This window comes from Nesoenas mayeri, assembly GCF_963082525.1.
Source record: "Nesoenas mayeri genome assembly, chromosome: 2".
Taxonomy (NCBI): domain Eukaryota; kingdom Metazoa; phylum Chordata; class Aves; order Columbiformes; family Columbidae; genus Nesoenas; species Nesoenas mayeri.
In genome coordinates, this window is record NC_137543.1 from 74,010,121 (window position 1) to 74,031,331 (window position 21,211).

At 40.9% G+C, this 21,211-nt stretch overlaps 1 protein-coding gene across 1 annotated transcript; it reads left to right on the forward strand.

Annotated features, from left to right (window-relative positions):
* Positions 1–2,215: 2,215 nt before the first annotated feature.
* On the forward strand, positions 2,216–4,401 carry FIGNL1 (fidgetin like 1; the record flags this gene model as incomplete). The annotated part of the gene is made up of 1 exon (XM_080364272.1): positions 2,216–4,401. The coding sequence occupies exon 1, from the start codon at positions 2,308–2,310 to the stop codon at positions 4,399–4,401; it is 2,094 nt and encodes a 697-aa protein (XP_080220398.1). The 5' UTR covers positions 2,216–2,307.
* Between the last annotated feature and the right edge of the window lie 16,810 nt (positions 4,402–21,211).

Below are 21,211 nucleotides of genomic sequence, written 5' to 3' on the forward strand. Positions count from 1 at the left end.
CTGCGGCGGCGGGAAGGGCGGAGCCGTGCCCGGACAGCTGGCCTGCGGCCCTGCTGTTCTTGCCTACCGGCAGGCTGGCAGTCTCCACATTTTTAATGAGTATATATATTTATGTGTGAATGTAATGATATCCCGCGTGTGGCTTGTCAGGTAGTTACTTACCCCTTGTTTTTCTGACGCTGAACACTTGCATGCCAGAAATCCGGTATTGCTGATGTGTTGATAACCCCTCGACTTTAGACACTTATATGAAAATATGGTGCCTGCAACATCTAGGAACAGTTTTGGCTGTTGCTGAAGGACTGACGGTCACATAGGCATATGGCTGTCTCTTGGGGAAAATAGTTAGACTATGATGACAACTAATACAAATTGGAATAGGAAGAGAATACGATGCAGGAAGATACTTAAGAAGAAAAATCGAACTGAAGTTTTAAACTAGCTACTTCTGTTCACTTATGACCTTCCCTCAGTGGTGTGAAGATGATTACTTCATCTTTAGGAAGTGCTGGTGAACTTGAGATTTTTATATTCTGAATGATGTAAATCTATAGAAATATTTAATGGAAGCAAATTCCTGCTACTAATTTTTTCCTGAACATTGCTTTTACATTTCATAAGATGGTTTTGATTCAACAGTTACAAAAAAGTTATGTGCGCAGTGTGATATTTATTTAGTAAGTTGTTTAGTTGTTGTTTAGAGAAAAGACTGCGACCCTTCATCTTCTGTCCACGTGTCGCTCAACTGTAGCTGGAATATGGTGGGAATTTGCACCTTATTCAGTAAATGCAAGTTAAACTCAAGGTGCAAATGTTGACGATAATTTTTCAGATGAAGTCTTATTTTTGTGTTTTGTTTTTTCTTTTTAATTGACTTCCCAGGTAATGGCACTGAATTTGCATATAGAAGATATTTTGACTTTTCTAAACAGCTCTACAAAGTTGGGCTAAAGTCCAAAAAAAAATCCAAACCAAAATAATTTATCTCCTTGTTGTTTATTATGTTTGTAACTCCTCATGCCATAACCATGTTGTTCTCTCTGTTGTCTAACTGAAAGTAAACAGAGAGGACCTGCCCCTCCATGCCCGGAGTTCCTTCAGATCTGTCTCTCCAGTCCTGTATGTTCATTATACCTGTACCTTAATCTGCACTCTTACATAGTCTGTTGCTGATTCAGAAGAAGATTGCAAGTTGACTTGTTCTCTGTTGAAAGGAGTGCAGAATATATGGACCTCCACTTTGATAGTCTTTGTTTTAAATGTTCCCTGACTGAAACATTCTGGTACACATTCAAGTTTAAAAAAGATAAATTAGGATTTGATATATTTCTATCATATCATATATTAGACATCTGTCCCTTATGGACAGAAGAGAAGATTGGAATTACTGCAAACCCTCTTGAGACAGTGGTAGGTTTCTCATGGTGTTGCTTGTGCCTGTGTCTCTTCTGAAATAATGAATTCTGGACATTACTAGAAATATCTCCGCACATGATACATTGCAGAGAAAGACTTCTTTGAAAATACATCATAAAGATGAGCATATATTTTTAAGTCTAGCAAAATGCTCCTTCCTAGCCAAATGCCATCTTTCCAGTTTCTTTAAGTAAAAATTCACTGAAGGAATTTAATTTCCTCTTTCTAAAACTGAGAAACAAGCATTCCTTTAAACATGCCAGAGCTTTGTTTCTCTAAAATCCAAAATGGAGATATTTTACTATGTTCTAAATAGAATAGGTAGTTTTGAACAGTTGCTATGAATCTGTAAATATTTTTTTAATCTGGAAGTTTACTACATTCAGGTTTATTCATTCAATTTTTACCTCCCTTCAGAGACTTTGCTTGTAGTTTTTATTTATTAGCTTCGTTGTTGCTATCATCACTGTAATAAATTTCATCATTCTGACAGTGATGTATAATCTGTCCTCCTCTGCACTCTGCCCTATTCTGTCAAAGAAGAGGGAAAGCACTGGTGATTTCATGTAACAAGGCCAATTTTTGTTTTGCCATCTGTTACCATTCTTTGCAGTCTACTTACCTCCCCAGGAGACCTCTAGTTAGCCGTAAACTCTCTTTTTTTTGTTTGTTTTATTTTTTTTTCTTCCTTCCTTTCTTTCTTTCAACAAGGAAGAAAAGAGAACCTCAGTCTAAATGGATTTATACCTCAAAGCTGGTTGCTTTTTGAAAATGGTTGTGTCCAGACTAAGTAGCTTACAAGATCTACTGCTCTATTTCTCTCAATGAAAATAATGGGAAAGAAGCGAAAACGAATAGCTGTGAAATGCATTTTATAACAGCAGGTATTTTATGTCTGTTTCAGCGTCGGTGATGGAAACCTCCACCCACAGCACCGTGTACCTGAGCGACTGGCAGAAAAGTTACTTTGCTATTACCTCTGGCACCTGCACACCTGGACAGAAGGCAGATGAGTACCGTGCCAAAATCCTGCGTATTCAGTATGCATGGGCAAACTCCGAGATCTCTCAGGTCTGTGCTGCCCACTTGTTTAAAAAATATGCAGAGAAATATGCTGCAATTATTGACTCTGACAACATAGAGACTGGCTTGAATAACTATGCTGAAAACATTTTGACTTTGGCAAAATGTCAGCAAAATGACAGTGACAAGTGGCAATCTGCCTTGACAACAGAGAATGTATTTGAATTGAAGTGTGTGCAAGAGAGGATGCAGACTGGCAAAAATTTCCAGAGCTCTCAGGTGACACCAACAGATGCCTGTGTACTTGCTGATCAAGGGGTCCGTCCCTCTGCTGCTCCAGGTCTTCCTAAGTTCAGTGTCTTCAGCAGTACTGGAGAGACTGAGCTCTGTGCTGGCTCAGCAAAATGTGCAAATCAAAGACCGGCTCTCATTGGACATCCCTCATCTTTCAAGTCTTCTCAAAGCACTTTGTCTTCTGTGACCAAAACATTGGATACACTTCCTGCCCCTTCAGCCTCCTTAAACGAACAGGTTCGCACAGGTTTCCAGGCAACTCCGCTATTTGGAAGCAAAGAAGCGACAAGTAATTCTCTGAAAATGTCAGGTAACTGTTGTGATGGACAAAATTTATCTCTTTCCAATCAGTCAGCTATACCTGCATGGTCTGCAAGCTCTGGAAAAAGAAAAGCGTTTTATGGTCTGGCTGATGAAGGCAGCACAGTGACTGCTAGCCTTGCTCCATGCCAGGCTTCCACTAGTACTGAAACCAGTAGTTTTTCAGGGAATAGAAACAGAAACGAAGAGAGCAGCATTCCTGGTTTTAGAACTGCAAAAGAACAGCTGTGGGTGGATCAGCAAAAGAAATCTCAAAACCTGCCCCAGCGTGTACCAGTCTCATCATATGGAGGTGTAAAAAAATCGCTGGGCGCAGGCAGATCTCGAGGTCCCTTTGGCAAATTTGTTCCTCCAGTTCCTAAACAAGATGGAAATGAAAATGGAGGAGCACAGTGTAAACCTCATGCAAGAGGGCAGGCAGATCCATTGCTGCCTGTAGATGAACGACTGAAAAACATAGAACCAAAAATGGTTGAACTCATTATGCACGAGATCATGGACCACGGGCCTCCTGTCAACTGGGATGACATTGCTGGAGTTGAATTTGCTAAAGCTACTATAAAAGAAATAGTAGTCTGGCCTATGCTGAGGCCAGACATCTTCACTGGGTTACGTGGTCCTCCTAAGGGAATTCTTCTCTTTGGTCCCCCTGGGACAGGCAAGACTCTCATAGGCAAGTGCATCGCATGCCAGTCTGGAGCAACTTTTTTTAGCATCAGTGCCTCCTCTCTGACTTCCAAATGGGTAGGTGAGGGGGAAAAGATGGTCCGTGCATTGTTCACTGTGGCACGGTGTCAACAACCAGCAGTGATTTTCATTGATGAAATCGATTCTTTGTTGTCTCAGCGTGGAGATGGGGAGCATGAGTCATCGAGAAGAATAAAAACTGAATTTCTGGTCCAGTTAGATGGAGCAACAACCTCCTCTGAAGATCGTATTCTGGTGGTTGGAGCAACAAATCGACCTCAAGAAATCGATGAAGCTGCTCGAAGGAGACTAGTGAAGAGACTGTACATTCCTCTTCCAGAAGCCTCAGCTAGGAAGCAGATTGTCACCCGTCTAATGTCAAAGGAGCACTGCTCTCTAAATGAAGAAGAAATTGAACTCATAGTTAATAAATCAAATGGATTTTCTGGGGCAGACATGACACAGCTCTGTCGGGAAGCTTCTCTGGGCCCTATCCGCAGTCTTCAGTCCATGGACATTGCAACCATCACGCCAGACCAAGTGCGGCCTATTGCTTTTCTGGACTTTGAGAGTGCCTTCAGAACCGTGCGGCCCAGCGTCTCCTCAAAGGACCTAGAGCTGTATGAAACCTGGAACCAGACATTTGGCTGTGGTAGATAATTGCATCCTTACTGTTTCTCAGAAGCATTCCTTTAGCACTGTTGTGTATTAAACCCATGATAATTTTGAGTGTCTGCACTTCTTTTTGTTTCTGTCTTTCAAGTAAATCTTAGGTTATGCAGGCAGTTGTCTAGGCCCTGGCCTGAGGTTTTTCCAGCTGAAAAGACCATGAGAAATTGCTGGTCATGATATGGGAAATTGCTGAACACAAGCTACAGAGTGAGAAGCTGACAAAAATTACAAATAGCTGCTGTAAAAGATGGATACATTTCATTGATTAAGGGGAAGATGGCCAAACCTCACATGTAGTTGAAAGGAGGATTGGGGGGAATCTTGGAAGGCCCACTATGCTGTATCAGTAATACCATGCAAGGCTAAGGGGACCCAGGTAATGTTATCAGAAATAGCAGTTTTGGGTAGGGGTGTAACAAAACTGAGCCTGATGAGGAAAAGTAGTTAGGGGTCCATTGTTTGGGAAGAAACAGGAACGGCAGAAGGAAAGGGTCAAGGTGGATGTGGGAAGAGCATGCATGGAAAAATACAAGTGGGGAATAAAGGAATGGTCTCGTGTAACCAGTGCAGTTGTCAGCCCTGTGCCACATCACTGCAGTCTATTTCAACTTACTATTAAATACTTTTCCTGCTGGATTTTCTGCTTGACCTTGTGTTGTGTGCTGCGTCTGCCTGTGTAGATGTGTGTTATCAGGAGGTCTGGGCATCTGCAGCTGGAGAAAAGACTGTGAGACGAAGGGGCTTGTAGGAGCTGAGGGCCAGCCAACGTGTTTACAACCAGGTGCTGTAGGGATCCTGACTAACATAACTCACTAGCGAACTTCAAGCTGGACTAGCTGGCAAGTAGGAGGAAATCAGCGTCTGTAAAGAACCCAGATATAAGCCAGTGTCAGTGTACAGGGCCTGGGGGTCTGGGCATGGATATTAGGTGAACTTAAATCCTGTGGCAAAGTTTGAAGGCTCCTTGAGTGTGGTGTCCTCATGAAGCTGGAGAGTGTGGGGCCTCTCTCTCTCACTGGTGAGCTTCAGTCCTGTTCAGTGGGGGATGGACTGTGTTGATGAATTTCTGTGAGCACATTTGCTGTGTATTTGGGTGCTGGTAAATGCACTGTTCACTCTATGTCTCTGTGTGTTTATGTGTATCTGCTGTTTTGGATTAGGGTCTCAACCTCACTCCTGACTGGATCTGCAAGCAAAAGCAGCAGCAGCAGCTACATCCATCAAACTAAGATGGGAGAAGCCTCAATCTGAGAGTGAAACCAATTGTTCTGGGAAGAAGAAATCTCATGTTCCAGTATTGACTGGGTTCCTTAAAAAATCTTGATACAACAATGGTAAAATTCATGGCTAGCTTGTACTTGATGTTCTTACCTAAAGTCTGAAAGAACTGCTCCGACTTTTGTTCACATAACCTGTCCTCGTGTGCAGGCTGGACAGAGCTGCCCTAGAATGGGAAACAAATTAAAATCTTTTCTTTGGATTCTTTTGTTAGTGTGGCAGAGCTGGCTGCAGTGCTATCCATGCTTTACTGTCAGTTTCTCTAAGCACTTTTTCTCCTGTTGGGGGAAATGCAGAGCTTAAAAGCTAGTCTTAGATTTTTATAAAAATGCATAAGTACTGATTAGTTAGCATTATTTTAAAGTCATTTGGAACTACAGGGACTTTGAGACTATAGTGAACCTTGAATTCGTAATAATTTGGAAGACTTGGCATGTCTTAGAACTTATCCTAATTTAAACATTAAAAAGTCAGTTCTATATGGGCCGAGGTCAATTGTATGAGGTTTAACAAGGCCAAGTGCTGGGTCCTGCACTTGGGTCACAACAACCGCAACACTACAGGCTCGGGGAAGAGTAGCTGGAAAGCTGCCTGGAGGAAAAGGACATGGGAGTATTGGTTGACAGCCAGATGAATATGAGCCAGCAGTGTGCCCAGGTGGCCAAAAAGGCCAACAGCAACTTGGCTTGTATCAGGAATAGCGTGGCCAGCAGGATTAGAGTAGTGATCATCCCTCTGTACTCAGCACTGGTGAGGCTGCACCTTGAATCCTGTGTTCAGTTTTGGGCCCTCACTGGAACAAAGACATATTGGTGCCGGAGTGTGTCCAGAGAAGGGTGACAAAGCTGGTGAAGGACCTAGAGCACAAACCTTATGAAGAGCAGCTGAGGGAACTGGAGCTGTTCAGCCTGGAGAAAAGGAGGTTCAGGGGAGACCTTTTTGCTCTCTACATCTACCTGAAAGGAGATCGTAGCATGGGAGGTGTTGGTCTCTTCTCCAAAGTAACAAGTGATGAGAGCAAATGGCCTCAAGTTTTGCCAGGGGAGGTTTAGATCGGATATTAGGAAAAGTTTCTTCACAGAAAGGGTTGCCAGGCATTGGAACAGGCTGCCGAGGGAAGTGGTACATTCACCATCCCTGCTGGTGTTTAAAAGACATGTAGATGAGGTTCTCAGGGACATGGTTTAGAGGTGGACTGGACAGTGCTAGGATAAAAGTTGGACTCGATGATCTTAAAGGTCTTTTCCAACCAAAATGATTCTATGATTCTTAGCTTATGTTTTTAGTAAAGTCTGGTATGTATTAAAAATTATTTGCAGAGATGCAGAAGTTTAGATGTTCAAATTTATCTTGCTTTTGAAATAGTGAAAGCAGAATAATTAGATTATCTTTTAGGAATGAATGCGTGATGTGGTCCAAAGTGATTGACTTTTGTACCACTTGGGTAAAGTTTATGAGATTAAATCCGCTCTTACAAGTTTAGTATTGAAGAGCTATAAACATATACTACATAAGATTTTTACTCTCTCCAGATATCTCTCAAACCCTAATGGAAAAATGCTTTTAAAATCTTTTCTCAGGCAAGTGAATGAAAACCCCAGAGAATTTTAATTGTTTAGTAAAACCTAAGGATTGCTCACAGATCATGAAACCCTTATGTATGATTAAATAATTGCCTTATTTATGCTTAGAGTTATTCTGGTATACTATGTGAGCATACTGTGCTCATCTGTGTATCTGGATATTCGTATTTTAATGGAAATGGCTCTGCGGAAAGGACCGGTGAGGATGCACATGGTGATAGAGAATAAAATGCATCCTAAGGTGACAAGGACTGGGAGAGAAATCCTGTACTTCTGTATTTGTCTCCTGCAAAGTGGAACTTGTGAAAGAGATAAAAGGTAAAACCGCAGCACCAGACAGGTGTATTCTTCCTCTTCTTACATTATTCATTTCTTATCACTCTCTTGAATTACATGAGCATGCTTTTGTTTTAGAAAACACATAGAAGTAGTGAAAGGGTACATTAGGTAAAGTTTATTCTTTTTCTCTTTTTTGGTAATGATGCAGATAATATGACTTTTCTTCAGCCGTTTCGCAGTATTCAGGCTTTGCTGCAGGACCCACAGCCAGCAGGACTTCCAATATTAGCCCTGTATGTATTTCATAACCTGCAATAACAGTGCCACCAAACAAGAGATTAGATCACCGGTAACATAATTTCACAAAACATAGAAAATTGCATAGAAGTCGGGCATGATTGTAATTTAAGGGAAATGGTGCAGATAAATCCTCTTTAATGGATCTGTTTGGTGTATGCAGAAACCTGTGTACTTCATTATTTATTCCTTTTGGCTGGCTGAACTTTGTAAGAAAAAACGCAGGACTCTCCTGGTTTTGTGGTTCAGTAGCATTTGGTGCACAATCTCTTAGTTTCCCTTAAATAAAGGTAAGTAATTGCAGTCCTGGAAAAGTGAGGTCTTAATAATCAAGGCAATCCAAATTCTTCATTTTCTCAGCCCATCTTGTATTTGAGTTAGCTAAATTGTCTCAAAGTAGTATGAAATCTCCAGATGAATTTTCATTTATAGAAAAATGTGCAAACACAAGTAGGTAAAAAGCTGATGAAGCAGCAATGATCATCATCTGCTAATGGCAAGCAAATGAAAACTAGGCTGGCCTCTGAGACCATTGTTAAGATTGTCCTATTGAAATAAGACAATTTCTGTTTTTCTAATAGAAATTATGGGACTACTCCCATGCCAACATCCCAGAGAGGGATTTGCCTTGGTGAGCACTTACATTTACTAAGTCTTAGCAGGTGTTTTGTACTGTAGATATACAATGTTTCACTTGTTTTCAAACTCATGAGTGTGCATTCCTTTGAAATTTAAATGAAAGGTTTGGCTTAGGAGAGTTTTGGAAGAAGGCTCATAAGTAGTTTTCATACCTAAAGATACACTCCGGCAGGTTAACCTTTGCTCACAGCCAGGTGCCCACCGAGCCACTCACTCACTCCCCTGTCTCAGTGGGTTGGGGGGAAAAAATAGGATGAGAAAGCTTCTGGGTTGAGATAAAGATGGGGAGAGCACTCACTAGTTACCATTGTGGGCAAAACTGGCATGGCTTGGGAAAATTAACTTACTGTCAATTATTGCTTTTCCTCCCTGCTGTCCCAGACTCGACTTCATGCCCAGCTCTCCTACCCTGATGCCACAGGGGTCAGGCGGGTGGGAAGTTGCAGCCAGTACATGCTGCAGCTTCCACCACCTCATATTTCTCCTCTTCTTTGGTGTGGGCAGTCCATAGACCACAGTTTCTTCAGGAATATCCATCTGCTCCAACGTGGGCTGTCTCATGGGCTACAGTGTTGATATCTGCTCCACCATGGGTCTGTTGGAACCAGCTGTGTTCAGCATGGGACAGCCCCAGGCCTCTTCCCATGGAGGCCATTCCTGCAGATCCCCACTACCATACCCTTCCCACCTCCAACCAACATGGACACCTTCAGCAGAGTAATTCACATAACTGCAGGCCTCAGTGAAGATACTGACATGAAATTCCCAAAGACTAGATTTCTTAGCCTTTTAAATATTTTATTACCTTTATGTTATCTACAGAAAAGCAGTTGTATGGTGCTGCAGCTATAAGCAGGTGCTGTACTGTTAGATCTCAAGGACTTGCTTTTTTCCCATTATGTCAGAAACTTCATGTAATCTTGGCTCATACACATGAAGCCAAAATGGCCTTATCACAAAGTCATGGATTCAGAAACAACTCTAAGAAATCATCAAATTCTTATGCCATGTAGTTCATCCTGACTTGGATGTGTGTGGTTTAAATGGTCCCTCAGATTCCCTAATGGCACCCTAAGCCTGAGAGTTCCCCTCTGTTTCAGTCATGCTAGTTTGGAGACCTAATGGGTGGAGTGGCATCTTGTGTTCTGTCCTACTTCTGAACATATCACACTTCACATATCATTTTGGCTACCACTTTATGCAGCATAATCAAACATCCAGGCTAGAAGTACAGCTGGGCTCTTCTGAGGCTTTTCACCAAAACCATGTGAGAAAAGTTTCCAAGAGCTGAGTCTTTCATTAAATTGTGTCAACAGAAAATTCCAGTTTCAGATGAGTTTTGCTTTTCGAATTGGAATACCACAATCTGAATTCCTCAATGGACTTTGTAAAGTGGAAACACCTGGGCATGAGAAACTAAATGTTGGGTCTGCTAATGTATTCATTTGAAAGATCATCTAGAATCACTGTGTATTTGCAGTCAGGAAAAAAAAAATACTGGTGGCTTTTTTGTTTGTTTGTTTGAATCTCAGATCACAAAATTTCAGGCAGTGGTTTGTTAAAATTCCTACCCAGTTCTTAAAGGTTTTATGTTCTGTACTGTGGGCTCAAATGTAGTGAGAGATAAAATTGCCTAGGTTTCTGCTTTTCAATTTAGAATAGCTTCTGTGTTTTATTTTTTACTCTGTTTACTGATATTAGTAAAACTGTCTTTTGATAACTTTTTACTTACAGCCAGAAGAAAGGATGTCTTTCAGTTGGGATGGTCCTTCCACTTAAACTGGTTACACAGAATCATTTTGATTAATAGGCATCACCAGTTGGAAATATTACTCAGTGGTGATTAAGATTTTACAGATAAATATTCTTATGTTCTGTCATTTACAACTAGTGACTTCTTATTCTTGTAGGTCTGATGTAACCAATGCGATTTCTCACAGGAGCTTTCAGGAAATGGCTTGTACTAATATACTTAATTCGATATTTTGAAGAAGGAGAACTTTAATCTTCATTATTCTTTCACCTATGGGTTATTCTTTTTTTCAAATACGAAAAGAGAAGAAATAAGAAGAGGTGTGAGATATTGACATAGGGATTTTGAATACTCTCAATATATTTTATTCCTTGTGTATCAATTATTTACGCTGCAGAATGGATATAGGTCTATTATAATGAAGACTATGTGATCTACTATAATGAAGAAGATGAAGAATGCTGTAAGTAGCATTACAGAGACTCATAATTTTTCTTAAATTATGGAGAATTTATTTTCAGAGAGGACATGAACTCTGGAAGCTGGTTTCTGCAAGGTATTCTGGTGTCAGCTACCCTAAGAATGCTGTAACTTGGCATCAAGCAAGAAAAAAGGGACAAAACTCAAAAAGAATCAACAGAGAAAATATAATCAATTTCTTTACAACACTTTTCTAAGTAAAGATGCAAATAAACATGTAAACTTTGAAGTTATTTGGGCAGTGCTGGTTAACATCTTCTTCAGTGGCATAGACATTGGGATTGAGTGCACTCTCAGCGAGTTTGCAGATGACACCAAGCTGAGTGGTGCAGTTGACACACCTGAGGGATGGGATGCCAGCCAGAGGGAACTGGAGTAGCTTGAGAAGTTGGCCCATGAAACCTCATGAGGTTCAACAGGGCCAAGGGCAAGGTACTGCATCTGTATCAGGGCAACCTCTGGTGTCAATACAGGCTGGGGCATGAAGGGATTGAGAGCAGCCCTGTGGAGAAGGACTTGGGGTACTGGTGGATGGAAGATTAGACATGAGCCGGCAATGTGCACTCGCAGCCCAGAAGGCAAATCTTTTCTTGGGCTGCATCAAAAGGATCTTGGCCAGCAGACTGAGGGAGGTGATTCTGCCCCCCTACTCCACTCTGGTGAGACCTCACCTGGAGTCTTGTGTCCAGCTCTGGAGCCCTCAGTACAGGAAAGACATGGACCTGTTGGAGAGGGGCCAGAGGAGGCCACCAAGATGGTGAAAGGGATGGAACACCTCTCCTATGAGGACAGGCTGAGAGAGTTGCGGTTGTTCAGCCTGGAGAAGAGAAGGCTCCAGGAAAACCTTATTGAGGCCTTTCAGTACTTAAAAGGGGCTTAGAAGAAAGATGAGGACAGAATTTTTAGCAGAGCCTGTTACAATAGGGCGATGGGTAGTGGTTTTAAACTAAAGGGGGGGAGATTCAGGCTAGACAAGAGGATGAAATTTTTTACAAGTGGTGAAACACTGGCCCAGGTTGCCCAGAGAGGTAGTAGATGCCCCATCCCTGGAGACATTCCAGGCCAGGCTGGATGGGGCTCTGAGCAACACGATCTAGTTGAAGATGTCCCTGCTTATTGCAGGGGGGTTGGACTAGGTGACCTTTGAAAGTCCCTTCCAACCAAAACTATCCTATGATTCTGTAATCTTTTTTCAATATCTGTTGATGGCTTAACATCATATAAGAGCTCATATTTAGCAGTGATAGCATAAAATTAGAAAAAATAAAAACTCCACTTTCAAGAAGGGCACAGAAACTCTGGGTTGATATAGCTACAACCAGAGAAAAGGAAGTAGAAATTAGGTTTGTAGTGACAAGGCAGGAGGTAATAGGTAATTTTTTCTCAGCTTCTGTGATTAGTCTGATATTTTCTGAACATCCTTAGTGATTTTTTTCAACGATTTTAATGATAAATTTTAAGGGTTCAACCATGCTTAATGTGATGCCTTACTGTCATAGGACAGTGAGTATTACAGTTAACTGAAAAAAATTAAATATGCTAATTAAAACATTGTGATATCAGAAGTTGTACCAAAACTAGAGGATTTGCATCAAAAAAGTACAAGAGAACTCAAGATCAAATTTTCAGAAACTTTTGCTGTCATCTGCTAAAATATATATACTAATGCTCTGTCTCTAAATGGCTCAGAAAGGACAGACGTGACCATGCTGGGGGCTGCTCTGTTGTCGTTCCGTTCATGAAAACTCTTTCTCATGTGCTTTTAAAAAAATAGTTATTGTAGTACAACTCCCCATATAGTTATGATTGTATAACCTCCCCCCCAGTGACCCCAGAGTGGGGGTAATTTATACCAGGGAAGGTTAACTTTATCTGAATAACATAATCCTCATGAAAAATTGTATTGTTTAAGAGTCTAATTGCCCCCATAGCAGCAGGAAGGGAGTACCACCTTATTTACATTGATACAGAGGGATGTATAGCCATTGTCTGTAGGTGCGTCCCAATATCCTGGACACATCTGCCTGCAGATGCAGGTGGCAATGGTGCTGCTGCTTCTCTTCATCCACAGGCTGGAGAGGTCTTTCCTACAGTGATGCTTGCAGGAAAAATTGTGTGGTGGGATAATTGAGCCAGTTGAGCTCAAATGTTTTTGCTAAATGTGCTTCTAGGACAGACATAGAAAGACTAAAAGATTCCTTGCTCAATCCAACCTATATAAGGTTTAAAAATTTATGGAAAAAAAGTGTATCCACAACAAATGTCCTGAATTCCTCATAACAGCAGTTTTTTTCAAGGGGAAATAATGCACCTATAGTGTTGATTTGATCTTTTTTATAGCCTACCACCAGATGGAGATCTTTTCCCAAAGAAGTCCACCCAGTTTCTTAAGGAAAGCCCAAGTGTAGTCAAAGTTATGTTGCCTTGTTTGGTCGCTTAAAATCATGCAGTGTTAATGCCTCATTACCGGTACTTTATTAAGGATTATTTTTGGTTCATTGGGTGGACTTGGATTTTTAAGAATTTTTTTGGGGGAGCTGCAGAAATCAGTCAGACATCTCTATAACTCCCTATTTAACAAAGATTGGATTTTTAAAGATTAATTTTACCTTATGTCTCAGGTTGTAATATTACACTGAAGACAGGAAAAGAGGTGAAAATCCCAATACAGTGCATTTATCTTGAAACAGATCATCAGTTTTAGGAATTTTACTAGCAGAGTAAATGAGCAGCTATGAGCAGTCTCCCAGCCAGAAGATCCTGAAAATGCGTTGAAATGTAGATACACAACAGGTAGTTAATAGGAGCTGAGTCCAATTAATTCAAGAATCTCAACTCATTTGAGTTTTGCTTGATAGCAGGTGGCATTTATTGCTCTCCTCATGTTGCCCCACGAATAGAAATCATCAACAGTATGGTAAGAGGGTTGAACACTTGGCACTGCTCTTACCCCAGTGGTGCAGGGACTTTCTGATCCACTTGACAGAAGTCCCAGAAGACAGAACTCCTACGTGCTGGGTAATTAGTTAACTTTCTGGGTGATCCCTTGGCTAATGTTTGACCGAGTTGTCTGGGCAGCATAAGCCGTGCCTGTTTGTGTTTGGCACTGTAGGCATTTTTCGTGACTGAAAAACCACTGGACTGATTTCTCCAGAGAAAGAATTGTCCAGAGTAGCTGAAGACACCAGGCCCTTGAGCGCATTTCAAGCGAAGATCGCTGATGCCATCCATGATCATTGATGAAGTATATTAAATATATATATATTTAGATATAGGTGGCTAATATTGGTCTACCTTCCTGGTTCCTACAGTTTTTCACTTCCCTGCTCTGTGGGTCAGATGCTTTGCAGCCAATTTACATCAATTCCTGGCACTGTTTTTAAAGGAAGCAAGGGGGAACAGCACGGAGTCTCACTTTCTGCCAACAACAGGAAGCGTATGCTCTTTGAGACAGGCAGCTTGTTTCAGCCATGCCTTTTGTTGAACCAACAAATTACTGGACTACAGATTCGGTCTTAAACACGGTAGCATCATTCAACAAATCCTTGGAAAGGCAACAGCACAGAGCAGCAACATGGATGGTCGGGGGGAAAGCTGTGTGCCACCGCAATTCCCTTTTTTGAAAGGAGCATTTTCTTTACAGACCAAACACCTCAGGGAAGAGAGAGGAAATGGCAATAATATCTCTCTCTTGTTCTGTCCTATGGGTCTGAACATGCTGCTGCTGAAATCCTGGTAGGGGTGATGGCTGGAGGAGTCTCCTCTTGGCTTCTGGGATGATGCCATGTAACTTAGCTGTCCTGCCCATTGAACAGAGAGGTGCGCTCTTGGATCCTGAACTTAATTTTTGTGCCTAAAGCAGGCTGAGGTACTCTGTGGTGTCCAGGAATTTATGTAGTTTTTCAAGACCTCCATAAGTCAGTCCCAAATCCCTGTTTCATTTTTTCCTCATACATAGTTAAAATTGTAACCAATATGAGGCTACCTAAAAAACCCTATAACTTCCTTCTCTGAAATATGCATCTTTGCAGGAGCTGTTTCCAGGGCCCCTTTTTGTACGCTGATTGTACATAGCATTTTTACTATTCCTTTTTTTTTTTTCCGTATCACTGCAATAAAACCTTTTAAAAAGCTAACTGCAAAAGCCAGGATTTTTATATCTACCTTAATTCCTCACAGTGTTTTCCTGATGCAGAGGCAGGCTCAGTCAAAAGAAATCAAGAATGAACAAAGTGCATTTTCTGAAGAAATTATTTTTTGTACTTTACTGCCCCCAAATATTTTTTTCTTATTGTGTAAATTTGCTTTCCCCTCTCCACTGCCACCAAACCTCCATATGTTTGTTTCTTGTAAGTACTTCCTTTCTAACTTCATGCTAGCAAATTTGGCAAGGTGTGTTGTGGGGCTGAATATATCCCTGGTGAGGAAATGGGGTGTCTTGAGGTGCCTGGTGAAGACTGAAGGTAGATGCATGTCCCTGGAGTGCTTGTCTGATGGCCAAGGGCCAGGGCTAGGTTGCTGTGCTGTCCCCTCAAGGAGCTGGTGGGCTTCAGCAGCGCACGTCCCAGGCTGAAGAAGCTGAGGTGTGTAGGCTGGGGAAGGTCTCTGCCTGGTGTCTTCTCAGGAGGCAATCGTGATGGGAGAGCTTAGAAAGCAAGAGCCTGCTAGCCTACCTGTGAGAAAGCATTCACACTGCTTTTCTGGAGAAAAACCTCCAAGGATGACCTCAGAAAACACTGAGAAGGATAGACTGTGTAACTTCCCATGCTGGCGTGGCGTGAAGCGGCGAAGGGACGTGACCCTTGGTCCCTGCAGGACTTTTGGAGAGGGTCTACTGTGAGCTGCTGAATGGCACCAGCCTCCTTCTTTTCACTGCCCTGGTGACTTTACCTTGCTTAATATTGGTTCAACATAGAGTCTGAGGAAAAAGTAAGGTATTGATGTAATATCTACAATATGAAATTATGGAAGTGGCCAAAGGCTTAGTAGCAAAAGTAAACAGCACAGTAATATGTGGAAAGGTTGGGTTTTTGAGTCAAATATTTCTCTAATTGCAAAGGAAATTGGGCAAGCAGTTTATTTAGGAGAAGCAGAACCAAAAGGAAAGCTCTCAGCTTTCCTCCTCTGCACATACTGTTTCTCCAGAGAAGCTGTGGTGATCCTGCAAAATTTGACAAAGAGGGTGTAACAAGTCCTTCCCTATTTTCTGGAAATCCCACCCTCTCTCCACAGCTTATCTGAAGTTTCTATTTTGCACATTGGTATTTGTGCAAAGTTTCCAGTGAGCCTTCTCTTTTCTCTTGTAAATTAGCCTGCTAACTAAAGCCATCATGGGCTCCTCTTTCTTTGGAGCATGATATTTTCATGTTGCTATTGTCCTGTTAGTTTTTTGTTTGTTTGTTTATTATTTTTTTCCTGAGATAGTTGGGAGAGTAAAATAGTGATTTTGCGTTGTGTTTTTAAGCCTTAGAAAAACAACCCAATTTGTTTCATCAGTTGGTTACCGTAAAACTGTTAACTGAGCAGCTCATTATGTGTCCATAGGAAAATAAGAGAGAGCCCACAGTACCACAGATCAGACAGAAGGCCCCTGTCCCAGTATTGTTTTCCTTTTTATCTGTGTTTCATTTAAAGATATTTGCAAGGCAAAAGCTGTCTAACTTCCACAACTCATCATGAAAAAGATGATGTATCTTTGTATGTGTGGTCAAAGTACTCTATAAGTTTAGGTAACATAACATGTTTTCAGTAACAAAGTGGGCAGAAAACTGGCAACCGTTGGTTAAAGATATATAAATTGTTGAATATCTTGAATTAGACACAAATAGTACACACATACATAGAGACTCTGATGTAACCTAAAACCTGAATTCTTAGATCTATGGCCTAAGTTAGTGCAAGGGTCAGCAAATATGGATTCCTGAGTTTACTACCCACTGAAGAGGAAGCCTAGTCTGTGGCTAGAGGATAAACAAGTGTTAGAAGACCTGTCTACCAATCCTGATTTTGTCAAAAACTCATTGCATGATCTTGCGTAAGGAATTTAGACTTTTTCTTTCTTTTTTTTTTTTCTTTTTTTTTTTTTTTTTTTTGTGCTACAATTACAATTTCCCTTTCAGGGAAGGGGAAGGATGTATTAGTTTCACAGTAGTACTGCTGTTTACCAGCTTTTCAGAAATTATATCTTGGATTTTAGAAAGTATAGAATAAATTTAAAGGTAATGGGATGAAATGATTTTCGTTTTTAGTTCAGAGTAATTTCCACTTACTATAATCTTACCTCCCTCTTCCAAGTTAATAGAGCTACGCACCTCTTGTATTTGAAACAAAAATGGATATTCTCCATAACTGTGTGTCTGCAGAGACTGGAATATAAGAAAAAGAGACTTTTTAAAACCTTAATGACAATATGTAAGGAATTGTTAAAAGGATTTACACTATGTGATTCTCTGCTTTGTCAGGTATTGAAGAAAAAAGGAAGTATGAATGTATACAGAGAACACCTGCATTGACTGTCTGGATTTGGCAGGTGGGGGAAGTTTTAGTTCACAAATTCATCTTAGATTTAAGCATAATCAAGAGAAGAGGCCAACTGTTCCATGGTATAAAAGGCATGCAACTATTAAGAATGTTTTTCCCCTGAAATACACTGGTTTTGGCTTTTCTTAATTCTGTGGTAATAACCCTTATGGTAGAGAGTAATTTCTTCACTGCTGAACTATATGTGTTAATTTTTCCACCCAATCTTCTACCACCCTTCATTTCCCTTCTGCTCTTCCTATCACTTCTGGTACATTTGCCCCAACCTTCAATGACCAAATTATGATTCAGCTGTCAAGAACTATTTAACAAAACTCAGGGAGATGCCTACAGTTTCCTTCTCCTGGTTTGGGCTTTGGAATTTTGTTGAAAATGCCTAATTTTAGACTTCTTAACATATTATTACCCGCATTTCATTGTCTTCCCAAAACCACTCTTGCTTTTCTTGTGTATTTCTACTCTTTCTGCTCATCAGGACCCAAACTTTGCTTAAAGGTCAGTTAAATGCAGTGTAGTTGCGACTTGGGGAGAAGCAGCATGCTGTACATGCATGAACTGCAGGGTCTTGTTAGTACTGTGTGTTCTTCAGCAGCTTGTTTATTCTCACTTATTCAGGTTTACTCTGATTACTGCAGTAGAAATTCTTCTTTCAGGTGCTATCATAATGTCAGCATTAGACCTTATTAAACTGGTTTGTGTCTCAGCCAGCTTACATTTACAAAGGGACAGTGATGCAGATGTTTCCAAAGCAGAAGTAATCATTCTAATTTGTACCAATATTTAATGAGTCCAAAAAAACCCCTGCATACATATGTGTGTTAAGTGCATTTCCCATGTGCATTTGCTAGACTATGCAAATAGAATACTATATATACTACTAGTCTAGAACTAAGTGACTGGATGTGATGCAAAAATAAAAAGTTAGTGAATGTTTCAGAGTAGGACTTCTGAGGTGAGGAAGTAAACTGTGTATGTGCTGTGCTAAAAAAAAAAAAAAAAAAAAAGGTAAAATTCATATAACAATGAATTTATTAGTGTCCACAAATACATTTTCATCAAGGAGTTGCAGTTTTTGGTGCATCTCATCGATTTGCTGAGCATACTTCTCAGATGCAATGTTTTCCCTGAAACTCAGAAAACTGTAGTAGAACAGACCAGCAGCAGATCACCAAACAGTGACCATGACCTTTTTTGGTGCAAGTTTTGCTTTGGGAAGAGCTTGGAGGTTCTTCTTGGTCGAACCACTGAGCTGGTCATCTCTGGTCATTGTATAAAATCTGCTTTTCATCACATGTGGCAATCTGATCGAGAAATGGTTCATTGTTGTTGCATAGAATAAGAGAAGACAACACTTTAAAACACCGTGTTTTTTGATTTTTGGTCAGCTCACGTGGCACCCACTTATTGAGCTTTTTCTCCTTTCCAATTTGCTTCAAATACCAAACAACTCTAGATTGGTCGATGTTGAGTTCTTTGGTAACTTCTCATGTAGTTGTAAGAGGATCAGCTTCAATGATTGCTCTCCACTGATGGTTGTCAGCTTCCTTGTGGCCTCATCTTCAAGGCTCTCGTCTCCTTTGCAAAACTTCTTGAACCACTGCTGCACTGTACATTCATTAGCAGTTCCTGGGCCAAATGCCTCGCTGATGTTGCGAGTTGTCTCTGCTGCTTTATGACCCATTTTGTTCTCAAAGAAGACAATCACTTGAATTTGCTTTTTGTCTAACATCATTTCCATAGTCTAAAATAAATATGAAATAAACAGCAAGCTATAAGTCAGTAGCAATAAAACATAAAGCAAGAAAAACACATTAAAATGATGTATGACATAACCACATTTATTTTGGAATGTATTCCAATATCACATGGCAAATTTCAACAATGCAAAACCTGCAATTACTTTTGCATCAACCTAATATTTACTCCCTCTTCTTTTTCTCCAATACAACGGAGAATGAACTTATATTCTCACCCCATAGCTACACTCAGGAATCTCCCTAAGGTGATAAAGGTACTTCTTTGTACACTACAACTGTCAGTGAAACAAAACCAAAGTGTTTGAATCTAGATTTGAACCTCCCCTAAGAGCTCTTTGGATCTCTGTTTCGATTTATATGACATATTTAGTCCTTGTCAGTGCTACAGGAGCAGCATAAAGTAAATGTTGTAGCCAAATAGACATTACTGTCCCCTTTGAACCAATATAAAGAGGGATAGAAAAAAGGAAACCCCACCTTTACTTATAGTACTTAACATCGCCATGTTAAACTGCCCCCTAAATATTCGTGTCATTTTTCCATTTCTTTTGGTAAAGTTTTTTGTGCAGTGCTGTCAGGTTCAAAGGCTCTGATGGGCTGGTGAACAACCAGCCCTGGGGCAGGGGGAGGGAGTGGGGCTCGCCTGGGGGTCCTGGCTCTGCTCTTGGTTGTAAGGAGCTTATAAAGGGTGTTAGCCTTCTCATGTCCAGGCTCTATACATTTCAGCTCATGCAAATAGAGGATATATTAGCTCAGGCTCAGTTTTGCTGGTTGTTCATAGGATGACATGAACTTTATGGAACTTAATTTGAAAATCAGAGCCTGCTGAAATTAATCACTAAAATTTCACCTGACTGAACATAGATCAGGGTTTTGCCCCCGAAAGCTTCAGTAGAGACCCGGTAAGTCCTCCCTTCATGGCTTTCCTGAGAAGAAAGCGGAGAGCAACCTCAGGCGAACAGTCGGTTCAAAATTAAAATTTAATCTGTTTGAACACTGAGTGGGAAACAAGAAGTGAAAACTGTCAACTGCGCCCAGATCCATTCAGATCACTCCTAGGGACAGTTTTGATACCAAATTATCCCTGTTATGCAAATTTCCTCACCAACCGGCTGGTTCCCAGTTATGCATGGGGAGAAGCGGCGGCCACATCTGCTTCCCGTTTTGCCGTTTCAGAGACGAGCCATCTGTTTGGCCTCATCCCGAACAGCCTGCTCGCTGCTGATTAACTTCCTCACCCCACCAGCCCCAGGCTCACTGTCTGCTGCAAGGTGTAGATCTCTTTTTCTTTTTCTTTTTTTTTTTTTTACTCTTCTCTAACTGCTTATAAACCAGAACCTCCACTTCTCTCCCAAGGGACAGGAAGGCGTTGGTTTGTGTGATTTGCAGCCGACACCAGCGGCAGCAGCAGAAGCAGCTGCCCTCTATCACTCTCGTGTTTCATATGTGTGGTCAGGACAGATAAAACTGGGAATTTTTCCATGTCCTGGGATGGGCTTTAAAGCATTGAGACCTTAGTTTATATGAAAAAAGAACAAAACATACATACATACATACATATATATATAACTAAAATGTTATAAAGCTAAATGCAGCAAACGTGTTGCTGCAGTTAACAGGGACTGTTCTTTCAGCAAGAGTGGGGTTTCAGCTATGCTTGCTGCATCCTTTTTTTGTTGAAATGTGATGAACTCCTGCCATTTGAAGCCCAGCTTTGGATATCTCACTCCCATCTATCCCATTTTCAGTGAAACTCTGCAAATTTTTGGCCCTCCTGTTTTTTGACTGTCCATCTTTTGGCAATTACAGCAGGACTTCAGAAATGCTGCATTTATGTGGCTGCCAATGACTTTCGTGAGAACTGCACATTCAGCAGCCTTGAAAATTCAAAGAAATGCATCAAAAATTAAAATAGAGAAACTGGAAATACAGACCTCCCGTTAAGACTAAGAGTTCTGTTGCCTTCCACAGGACAGCTCTGATGGATTTTTGTATTTCATTATGCATTCCAACCAGAATTTGTTCTCATGCATCATTTTCCTTCCAGATAAGGCTGACTGTGTTTCATGATGGTAGACACAAACTGGCTGGCCCGTAGGAGGGAAGGATTCCCTGCAACTCTGACTCACTAGTCAGGCAGGAACATTTATTTTCAGAAATCAAACATTTTGGTTTCCCAGTTGCAACATTTT